Below are 12,533 nucleotides of genomic sequence, written 5' to 3' on the forward strand. Positions count from 1 at the left end.
TCTTTTTTCAGGGAAGTTACAGTTACTTCCAGTTATATAACCCACGTCACTCAGAGCAGATTTATGAAGAGCAGACCCGTAAGAGAGTATGAGAGCACTGATAATGAGGAAAGTGGAAAGGGTTAGCGGCAAGTTAAGTGTTTATCTGCCCACCTCCCACACATGGGGAAGAATCGCTGTTGACACAGTGGAAGCCCAGACCAGACTAAACTCAGGGGGGAAACAGAAGTCTGCAGCTTTCAAAGGGGTCCTAACACCAATATCTAAAAATGACACTAATCCCCAGCCAAGCTGCCAAATTAACAAAATTGGTTTTTCTTTCTTTTTTTTTTTTAGCTTTCGATTCTTCAGGCCCTCTAAGATTTTTAACATTGTGCTCGTGGCACCCTATGGCTTCCCAAAGTATCCCAGCTCTGCCCTTTAAAATGAACATCCTCTCTTTCCTTCCCTATCTCTTCCCCAAAGAAATATTTTTCCAACCATCAGGACAGTGGTCTGATCATTTGGCTAATTTAAGATTATTACGCATGATGTGGAACTTTTCAGAACATTTGCATTTTGAAGTAGAAAAAGACAAAGGAATGAGATATACATTTTGGGGAACGAAATCTCCAGTCTTCTTTGAGCCTTTGATACCTAGTACCAAGGAGGCTAGAAGTTAACACTGAGATACTCGGCCTAAGAGCATTATATAAGGCAACCTTCCCTTTTGTAAGTAACCATTAAGAGCACAGGGCACTCCAGTATGGGGCAAATCACCGGTCACTCCCCTATCCCAACCACATAAAACATTCCCAAACCTACCAAAAAAAAAAAAAAAAAAAAATCACAGTTTGAGGATGCTCCACATGTGGGGACAATAAGCTAAAAAGCACAACTCACAAGTCACATTATTTCACCCAAAGCTTGTCTTGGAAGCCAAGTTTTTCCTTTTATTATTTTTACACAGTTGCAATCCTTATATACACTACTTCTTTCATTCATTATGATGAACTTTCTTATGGTTTTTGAAATCGTTTTTCTTCATTAGCCATCATTGTTTCTGTTTTGTTTTTAACAACTGCTAGCTGGCGAGTGTTCATTTGGCCCTAATAAACTAGCAGTGGTGGAGGGAAGAGTGTCGAATTTGGAATGAATCAGAAAGATGTGAAAATACCTTCTCTTGGCACACCTAATGTTGCAGAGGTAGAAAAAGAATGAAATGGAAGACAATGGTCAGGAAAGCAAAATGATGAGAATGATACTTTGTATAAGCTGTATATTCTTAATATTTCAAGTTGGAGTGTGTCTACCAACAGAAAAATCCCATCCAGAAACAAATCACATAATTGTCCAGATATCTGCCTCAATTTATGCACTTTTACAACTTTTGTAAAAGTAACACATAGTAACTGTTATAACTTTTCATATGTTCATCAATTAATAAATAGCACAAAACCAATGCCCCAAATAATGCACTGAAAACAGTTGCTCAGGAAAAAAAAAATCAGAATAGACTTCACAGTTTGCCTTTAAGAATATGGAATCTGCTAGAAGATCTGGGTATAAAATCCTACTCAAAATTATATTACTTCATCTGTTTCCAGTAATATGGTAGATGGCAATGATGAAATTATCAAACACAAGCCAAAGGCCAATGATAATAGCTTGGAGAAAAATTCACCATCTAAACTCCATGTCCACTTGGCTGTGTGTTGAGCTTTTACAGAGGAGGATTAGTGATCAAACAGAATGGAGCCCTGAGCAGACTCTGGAAGAGCAACTACAAAGGCAGGGACATTCGTGCCCCAGGGTATTCCAACTGCAGTCAACCTCTGCAAAGGGCCTCAAGGTCCCTCCCCACCACCCACCCTTCACAGGTACAAATGCTTTGAAATGTACCTCTTAACAGCTTTCAAAGCATTCTTCCTTCATCTAAATATTGTACACATCTCTCTCCCACACTGGAAGAATTAGAGAACCACCCAGACTATGACAGGAACATATAGTAACTAAATATAGCTGTGTATCTATCATAGTAACTCTTATGGAATGCATTATGTGCTGATTTTCTTCTTAGTCTTGACCTTCCATTTTAATTTGTTTTCCCTGGTCTACTTTATTCGGAATACTTTCTACTTTCCGTATGTCTCCTTATAAATGGATTTAAACCCTGTGTACAATGAAATATACATACATATCTGCACCAACCACATAGACTGGAACACAATGTCCAGATGTGTTAGAGTTGGGTGAGCTTTTCTGTTGCCACTCTCAGGCTTTTAAGAGTTAGCTGCATCCCTTGTCCAGAATTCTATTATTCAATTTCGCAACCTGTGCTATAACCATATACCAGCCTTTCTTGGGCAGACACAGTTCCTGAGGATTTGTATATGCACCATAAATGTTTAAATGAGGAGAAATTTAGATGTAGATAATTATAAGGTGTGACCGTTAATTTTATGTGTCAACTTGCCTGAGCTACAGGATGCCCAGAGAGCTCGTAAAACATTTTTTTCTGGCTGTGTCTGTGAGGGTGTCCCCAGAGGAGATTAGCATTTCAATCAGCAGACAGAGTAAAGATGATTGCTCTCACTAATGCAAGGTGGGCATCATCCAATCTGTTCAGTGCCTGAACAACAAAGAGGCTGGGGAGGGGCAAATGTGCTTTTTTTTTTTTTTAAGCTTGAGCTGGGAAACCCATCTGCCCTCAGAGATCAGTGCTCCCAGTTCTCAGGCCTTTTGGACTAGGACTGGGACTCAGACCACCAGCTTGCTGGTTCTCCAGCTTTTAGACAGCAGATCATGGGACTTTCTGGCCTCTGTATTTCTGTTAGTCAATTCCTGTAATAAATGTCTTCTTATATCTATATCTGATTGGTTCTGCTTCTCTGGCGAACCCTAATACACAAGTCATAATGCTTTAATTTTTATAGTTAATACTGTTGGCTAATTAATCCCAAATCTTGAGAACACTTAAAATGATTATATCCTGATATCTGGTTTACAAGTTCAGTTATCAGACTCCTATGAATCACCATTCAGATAAACTTGAAGGAAAAGTCAATAATACTTCTCCTCCACTCCCATCCTCCAAATGAATATACTAACACAAGCCTAAAACAACAACAACAACTTTACTTGGATATAAGTTTTTGTCACCATTGGCTCAAGTGAAAACACATTCGCAATATGAAGAAACATTTTAAAAAAACCTTTCATTTTGGTTAAAATGTTAATTTTATTAAATCTCAATCCCTTAGTATGTTTTTTTAGTAATGTGTTTGGAAAATAACAAGTGCGCATAGTGCACCTAATGCATGTACTGAGGCACAATGGTTTTCCTGAGGAAAACCACTAGCATGACTGAGTCATGAGCTGAACTAGGGACTTTTGCACAGATCACTATTTTTTAAATTAAGGTAATTGTAGATGCATTCACATGCAGCTGTTAGAAATAATACAGAGAAATCCTCTCAACCCTTTACCTAGTTTCCTCCAATGGTAACATCCTGCAGAACTATAGGACAACATCACAGAGTATCAACATTGATACAGTTAATACGCAGAAAATTTCCATCAACCCAAGGATCCCTCATGTTTCTGCCCTTTTATAGTGACACCCACTTCCCTCTGGTCCATCCCCTACTCAGCTCCTTGTGAGCACTAAATTCGCTCTCCATTTCTAGAATTTTAAGACTTTCTAAGGTAACATTTTCCAAGCCACGAATTACACGGTGACTGAGGCAGCCAAAGAGTCGAAACTCTCATTCAGCCAACAGGTGAAGAAGATTTTAGGTGTATTTTAATTTTAACAGCTGGGAGCCATTATGCTGAAAATAAACGCACCAGAAGCTAACTCCAGGGTGTTACTTTAAAGATTAAAATTGAAATCTCAGAATTTCGAGGTCAGGTTTAATGTGGCCTTTCAAGTTGATTAAATTTAAAGTACAGAAGATAGGTTTCAAGAGCCATGTGAAAAATATAAAAAAAAAAGTAAGACCAAATGACAGGAAGTCTCCACAAAGGCATGTTAGTTATCAACAGCTAGCCACTGAATGGTCTTCTTAACACCACAGTTAGAGGACTGACTTTACCACTGTCAGCATTTACTTTGGTAAAGAAAAAGAAAACCTATATTTAACCCAACCACTAATAAGCAGCCTTGATTCTAAAGGCTACTAAAAGTCCAAGTAAACAGTCACCTGTTACATCATCAACAGGGTCACAGTCAGAAGCTGCAAGAACTTTCCTTCCTGTCACTATCCACACATTTGCAGAAAAAGAAATCCTGAACATTTTTTACTTTCCCAAAGATATATTTTTCAGTAATGGCCAAGGTAATACCTTTCACCAAAAGGAAGGCTGTCCCCCCTTTCGCCCCTTTACCATTGTTAACTGTGATGAATACAAGTTGCTGCAAAGTGCTTCTGTAACTTCTGGTCCCCTCCCCCCACTACAATTTTTAGACCCTTTTATTTATAACAAAATAAATGACATAGGTTATAGAAAAACCACTATTCCTTAAACCCACAAAAGTATTTTTGGTCAAACAAACAGTATCAGATAGCCAAAAGAACAATTATAAAACCTGCATTGGGCCAAATCACAAAGCATTCCTCTCTCCCTGACTCCTCCATCACCTTAAAGATACCTTATGATATTTTATCAGAGTGCTGATCTTAATGAATATCAGAGAGAAGGAAAATTCTGGGAAGAGGTCAATTTTATATCTGTAACAAAACATGCAAAGTCCAAAAGGATGAGTGACTTCAAAGACAAACCATTAGCATCTCTTTTCAATAAGAGACAACTTCATCTAGTCAACTGGACTTGATGACTTGCCTGGATACCTTAAATCAGTGGTTCTCAAACTGTAGCCTGCGTCAGAATTACCCAAAGAGCTCGGCAAAACACTGATTGCTGGCTTCATCCCCAGAGTTCAGTTCAATAGGTCTGTGGAAGGGTCTAAAATTTTGCATTTCTCAAAAGATCCCAGGTGATGCCGATGCTACTGGTCTGGGGAGCACACACTTTGAAAACCACTACGCTAAACCTAGAGACACCCAGTTTTTGTAAAACTTTTCTCTAGAGGTCTTAACAGGGATCTCTGCAGAAAACACCAAGTTTGGGAGACCTAACTATCTTATGCTTAAACTGCTAAATTGCTCTTTGAAATAATTCATCTGAGGTAAGTAGTTACATAGTTCAAAGTAATTCAGTATTGAGCTGTGTATCTGCAGCTTAGAATTCCAGACCCCTTTTTCCCTAGTTCACAGAAACGATAACCAGGTGTGCTCCAAAATGCCTACTGAACTCTGGGAGAGTAAGGGGCTTAGGCTCCCTTATACTTCTGGTGGGGCTTTGCCCCAAAAAGTGTAGTGGCTGCTTCATAGTGGTCTCTGGAAAAAGTCCATTTGTTCTTATTCCCACATCAGCCACTTTAAGGTATGAAAAATATAAGTAAAATCCTGATATGTTCAAATTCAACAGATCTTGGCCTCAAAGTTTTCTAAAACTGTTCTATGTCTCACAAAATTCTTGGCTACGTGGGGGGGGGGGATGAAATGACATTTGTGGAGTCTCAAATGTCTTATTTTGGCTGGTTTTCCACCCCCCCCCAACAAACCTTTTACATATAAGTTATTCAGAGTAACAAAATCATCTCAGTATTAACTTTTAACTTAAAAAAAAAAAACTTTCCATCGTGTGTCAGAGATGTTAGTAGTAATGTTAGGTGTTATTTCATTGTCAGCAACAAATGAACAAGGGAAGATGATGTTCAAAGGGTACAAGCAAGCTGAAAACTCACCTCCAAAAAAATGGACAAATGACCAGAGAAATTAAAAGCAGTATTTTCATTTAACAGCAAAAACTGATCAAACTGTGCTAGTTGCTAAAGTAAAAACACTAATAATATATATGGTCCCTGCCCTCAAGGAGCTTTTACTATCTTGCAAGGAAGACTAACAGAAAGATAATTGTAAATGTGAAGAACATTATGAAGAAATTCAGATTGCTATGGGAAACAGAGACTAGCCTACCTGAGGGGTGGGAAAGGAAGTATCAAGGGAGGCTCCTCAGCAAAGCTAACCTCCACCAAGCTTAGAGCTGAAGGATAAATAAGAGTGAGCTAGGCAAAGAGGGAGGAGAAATGAGTTACAGATGGAGGAGAAGAACACTGAGCGTTCCCTTATGACTCAAACACAAAACATGGAAAAGTGGGAAAAGCTGGAAGGGTAGGCAGGACCAGAATGTGCAGAGCTCTGTGTACGTGCAATGGGAAGCAGGAAGATAACATGATCATAACATGCATCTTAAAAGAACTCTCTCTATTGTGCAGATATTGGCCTGAAAGGGTGGTGGGTCAGGAGGCACAGGATGCAGTATTCCAAGGATGGAAATGGCAGGAGGGTGGAGGGAGGAAATACAGTGAATCTTAAGTTGTCTGACATACAGGTCACTTAATTTAGAGGGACCTCAGTTTCATCACATGAAGTAGGATTAGAATCTTTCCTGTGTAATGGTGATAAATCACACATCTAAATAATCTTGTTTGTACCTATTACTTACACACTACTTTTTTCTTCTCCCAAACTCTTAACTCCAACTCAACTTCTGGCTAAAAGACCATGTATCTCTGCAATGAGGTTTTGCTTTTTTTTTTTTTTTTTAAGATTTTATTTATTTATTTGACAGAGAGAGACACAGCGAGAGAGGGAACACAAGCAGGGGGAGTGGGAGAGAGAGAAGCAGGCTTCCCACAGAGCAGGGAGCCCGATGCGGGGCTCGATCCCAGGACCCTGGGACCATGACCTGAGCAGAAGGCAGACGCTTAACGACTAACTGAGCCACCCAGGCGCCCCTGAGTTTTTGCTTTTTAATTTGCATCACAGCACATATAACAGGCAGAAAAAAAAGTCTCTATTAGAATAAAGAGAATTCAGCAAAGTTGTTGGGAAAAAAAGCAAGTGCCGTCCTAGCCAAGATCAACTCTAACAAAATATAACTTTTTCAATAAAAACCAACCAGTTATCTAGACATTAAAGAACTTTATGGAGGAAACTTAAAGAAAAACACCTAAATAAATTTAGAAAAAAACTAAGTCAATCCTTCCCAGAAGAAACAAATGAAATTCCAAAAAAAATTTCCAGAGGATTTTTCACAGAATTTGACAAGGTAATCTTACAGAATGTAACACAAAAATCACAAAAACATAATGTTGAATATAACAAGTTGTAGAAGGATCTTCCAGTATCATAATACTTCTAAACATCTAATATTACATATTGTCATAAAGTCACACAAGCAAGTATGTATGTATACGTACATAATAACAGTATAAACACATGCAAGGGAATGACATCAAATTCTAACCAAAAAATTCAGAATAGTTACTGAAGGGAAAAAACAGGACCAGAGAGGCATAAACTAGAGTTTCAGTTTTATTTGTAATCTTTTATGTCTTAAATTGAGTGTATACAAAGATGTTTATTACATTATTCCCTGGTCCTTAAACTTTTTGTAGGTCTTAAATAGTCCATAAAAAAAATAAAAACAGAAAGCCTTCTATTTGAGAACCACATTAGAACATGATCTAGCACAGTAGTTCCTAACACCAGTTCAACAGCTATTCGACACCATCTGAAGTATTTGTTAAAAACACAGACTATCAGGCTGAGCTAGAATCAGCATTTCTGGGAGGGGAGCCATGTGATTCTAATGCGCAGCCTCATTTGGGAACCCCTGGTAACCACAAGCTATTAATAACTAATCCATCAACAAAATGGGTTCCAATCTGACAATGAGATATTTAAGTGCTTAAGATTGCCTAATTACTTTCCAACTGATGTCACGGTCTAGAATGTGGATTCTCATGTGAGGGCAGAACCATACAAATTTTAATGTATATCCTTTACTACAACCCCGCCCCCCAAAAAAGGTCATACATGTAAAAACTCTGAATATCCTATAAGGTAATAGTATGTAATGATTCCATAGCAGAACATAATTCCTTCACACCCTCCACAGGGAGCAAAATTCCACCAGAGGTGATAAAAGATGCTCCCCTTAAAAATGAAGTGGTACAAGTCATTGGCAATTGCACTAAAGATTTATTTCCCTCAAGCATGTAGATGGTAACCCCATGTTTCTTTCCTTTCTGAATTTTCTTCTCTTGTAATAAAATCACAGCTAAGTTTAAGAGAAATGCATGGAACCAATGAGAAACATAAAAAATAAATTTAGAAAGAAAACTATTTATTTATTTATAGTTAGAGGTGTTAGTTGTTGCTATGACAATTTTGCCCTGCTCCTAAGAAATAAAATTAACTAGAAAAGACTAAGTTGTTAGAATGTGGAAAACCTTCAAAGACTGACATATTTTCCCCTAATACTTAAAATCACAACTAAAAATACGGAAAGGGATGATTTTCGTATTTTAAACAACACATATCTGCTAAGCACATCAATATAAAAGGACTCACTCATAAGGAGAACACAAGGAATAGTGTGGAGGACCACAGGGGAAGGGAGGGAAAACTGAATGGGAAGAAATCAGAGAGGGAGACAAACCATGAGAGACTCTGGACTCCGGGAAACAAACTGAGGGTTACAGAAGGGAGGGGGTGGGGGGATGGGGTAACAGGGTAAAAGGTATTAAGGAGGGCACCTGTGATGATGAGCACTGGGTGTTATACACAACTAATGAATCATGGAACACTACATCAAAAACTAATGATGTACTATACGTTGGCTAATGGAACATTAAAAAAAAAAAAGGCTCACTTACCAGGGCTTTCTACACGCTTATAGTGGTAAGGATTGATGCACACCTCCTTCTGTTTGGAACCAAAAGGAAACTCACAGCATTCCAGTGGTTTTAGTTCATGGTGGCTCTGAAGATCAGGCCAGCGCCACACACGGCAGTAAATGACATGAGGCAGTCCCTTCCGGTGGGAAACTTGCAGCCTGCCATCCAGAGAGCGGGGAATGGTGACACAGTTACTTGGCTGCCCCGGGCAGCTCAAGGCCTTTTCCAGTTCCTCCATGGCACCTTTCTTTTTCTTCAGTTTTTTCACCAAAGCATCAACAGCTTTCTCTGCCCATTTTTCTTCTTCATCACCCTGTTTCCACCCAAGGAGTCTCTTCACAGCTGGACTTGTGAAGGAAAATAAACTTGTCACATTCATAATGACTGCACTAGTTACAGACTCCTTGTGTGTGATGAAATAAAGAAGTCTCCAAACGCAAAAGGACAACAGAAGAGATTTCACTTTATTTACATAGAATTCTCTTTAGCTTCTTGGTTTTGAGGTCCCGAAAAGGAGAAATTACCATTCCTAGTGTTTTAAAAGTAATCCAAAGTCAGCACCTAGAAAAGAAAAAAGGAAAAAAAAAGTTTAAAATAATTGCTACCACAAAACTACCATTCACTAAACAACTGCAATGCGCCAGGTACTATTTTAAGTAATTTTCTGTATTATGATATTCTATGGACTGAATTATGACTCCCCCTAAAATTCATGTTGAAGCCATAACCCCCCATGTGACTGTATTTGGAGATGAGGTTATGAGAGTGGGGCCATAATCTGGTAAGATCAGCGGTGCTGTAAGAGGAAGGGCCCCCCCACCATGCACACATACTGCGGAAGGGCTAGGTGAGGACACAGAGAGAAGGCAGCCTACAAGCAAGCCTGGGACGGAGCCCTCACCAGCAACCAAACTGGTGGGAACCCTGATCTTGGACTTACAGCCTCCAGAACTGTGAGAATCAATTTCTGTTGTTTAAGCCACCCAGTCTGAGGTATTTTATTGTGGCAGCCCAAGCTAACACTCAGTATTTAGTTTACTTAGTCTTTTCCATGAGGTAATACAATCACCCCCTTTCACAGAAGAACAAACTGAGACAGACTTTAAAAAGCAGTATGTTACTTGTTCTGAGATAGAAGCAGTAGAAACCTCAGTGCACATAAGTCCAAATTCTCAACAGATACTGTAACGTTTCATTCTTAGATTCATTTATAGGCTCTAAAAATGTATTTCAAAACATACCTCAATCAACAAAAACTGAAAGCAACAGGGAAAAAAAAAGAGTAGTCTTAATACCTGTTTTTGGTTTGCTCAAGTATCTCTTACAATAAAAGAAAAAGTAGTTATGCATCTACTGTGTAAACATTACAACATTTTAGGGTATTTATTCAGTAAACAAGCCAGTGCCTATGAGATATAGGGCAGGTAAGGTATGAATTTTGTTTTTATTGATATGAAAGGAATGAAGGACATGAACACATATGTACCAAATTCTTTCATCCAGTTGTCTCATTTAAACCTTCCAGTTACTCCTCACCAGACAAAAACAGAGAAGATGAGAGACCTTCAAGAGGATAACTGCACAAACTCCAGCTAAGATGCAGTAGAACATGTATCACATCAACCTCTTCCCAAAAATCACTATAAAAGCTAATAAAATATAAACAAAAAAGCCCCACTTTAATTTTAAAGATATCAAAGAGCAACCAAGGTCCTCAGGACTAGAGAGGCCAAGATGCTGAGAACAGAAAAGCAATGAAGTGAGCTGAACATTCTTTCCTGCTCTTCTTCTCAAGGCACTTCCCAATGCCTGTGCTGTAAGTAGCAAGGAGACTGGCAGCCAAGCTGCAGGAGGCTCAAGAAGCAAGCAGAGACTTCAGTGGCCTCATAGGGTGGAGGAGATCAAACAAGCAAACTGTAGTGGAGGGCCTGTGGAGAAGGAGGCTCTCAGTTGAAACCGAAAAGGGGTATGCTCTAGTGTAAGGGCAAAAATGAAATGGACCAGTTTTTATACTGAAACACAGCCTGAAATCTTTTTTTTTTTTTTAATCATCTTAATACTAGACTGGATCAAGGTAATGGGAAACGAGGAGAAAAAACTGTTGCAGAGGCAATATTTGTAGATACTAGCCAAGGATTTTCCAAAACTGACAACAAACAACTAGATACAGATCCATGAAGCTCTACAAATCCCAAGAAGGATAAATACAAAGAAATCCACAAGGTTTGATGTGTCCTCTCACACAAAAATTGCTGAAAACCTATGACAAAAGTCTTTAGAAAGACACATTACTCTCAAATAAGTACAATACGGCTGATAGCTGACATTCCAGCAGAAACAATGGAAATAAGACCATCCTTAGTGTGCCAAATGTAAACAAATAACTGGCAATTCAGAATTCTATACTTAGTGGAAAAATCATGCAAAAGTGATTGTAAAATAAATGTGTTTTCCAACATATGAAATCTGAGAGAACTGACTTCCAGTAGGAATCTGTGAGGCAGAAGGAAAAAGATCCCAGAAAGAAGCAAGGAATGGCAGGAAAGAATGAGCAGCTCCAGAAAGGTAAATAAAGGTGAGTCTAAATGATACTGACTTTACAAAACAATTATAGGAATCTCTTGTGGTTATTTAAAAAATAGAATTAAAATGCATGACAAAAAAAAAGCAGAAAGGGGCAAATGAAATTAGTGTTCTAAGGTCTCTGTATTACCCAGGCTGTGATAAAGCATTGAATTATTATTGATAAAGTTTTGTCATAATAAAAACCTACTGAAAGAGGGGCACCTGGGTGTCTCAGTTGGTTAAGAGTCTGACTCTTAATTTTGGCTCAGGTCGTGATCTCAGGGTAGTGAGATGGAGCCCTGCCTCAGGCTCTGCACTCAGTGGGGGTGGTCTGCTTCCCTCCCTCTTCTTCTCTCTCTGTCCCTCCCCACCACGTGCATATGTACACTAATTCTCTCTAAAATAAATAAATCTTTTAAAAAAATAATAAAAAGGTACTAGAGAAGTTAAAAAATATGGAATTATTTTTTAAAATATGATTAATCCAAAGAATGTAAGGAGAGAGAAAAAAAGAGCAAATAGATGGGACAAATAGAAAACAATAAGATTTAGATCTAATCCCAAAAGAATCATTAATTATTTAAATATAAACATACTAAATATGCAAGTAAAAGATCGGTAGGGATGGATAGGGAGCACCACTTAACTGTACCGTACTTACAAGAGACACACATTACATACAAATGACAGAGAAAAGCTGAAAGAAAAAGGATGGAAAAAGATATACTATGCATACTCTAACCAAAAAAGCTGCCATAACTATCTAATAATCAAACAAAACAGACTTCAAAATAAGAAGCTTCACCAGAGATTAAAAAAGGGACATTTCATAATGTTAAGAGTTGATCCACCATGGATATAGCATAATCCCAAATCTTCACATTGCAACAGTGTCAAAATATATAAAGCAGAAAATGACAGACAAACCCACAATCTTAGTGGGAGATTAAAATAGTAACTGATAAAACGAGTCAACAAGAATCAATAGATACAGAAAATTAACAACATATTTAAAAAACTTGATCCAATTCATGTACATAGATCACTGCACCCAATGACTATAGAATACATAATACTTTCAAGTAGACATAGAATACTTACCCAAATTGACCATATAAAGATCCATAAAGCAAATCTCTATACATATCAAAACCATACATACTGGTCTTGAAAATAA

The 12,533-nt window shown here is 38.2% G+C and overlaps 1 protein-coding gene across 1 annotated transcript in view; it reads right to left on the reverse strand.

Annotated features, from left to right (window-relative positions):
• Window positions 1-12,533, reverse strand: part of SMAD1 (SMAD family member 1) — a 73,092-nt gene that overhangs the window by 33,846 nt on the left and 26,713 nt on the right. The window contains exon 2 of the mRNA XM_028102268.2: window positions 8,771-9,352. Coding sequence (XP_027958069.1) covers window positions 8,771-9,170 — 400 coding nt within the window. The 5' untranslated portion in view covers window positions 9,171-9,352. The remainder of the gene's footprint in view (window positions 1-8,770; window positions 9,353-12,533) is intronic.

Source organism: Eumetopias jubatus, unplaced genomic scaffold, assembly GCF_037043125.1.
Source record: "Eumetopias jubatus isolate StellerSeaLion01/CBP00866 unplaced genomic scaffold, mEumJub1_p1.0 scaffold_2, whole genome shotgun sequence".
NCBI lineage: Eukaryota > Metazoa > Chordata > Mammalia > Carnivora > Otariidae > Eumetopias > Eumetopias jubatus.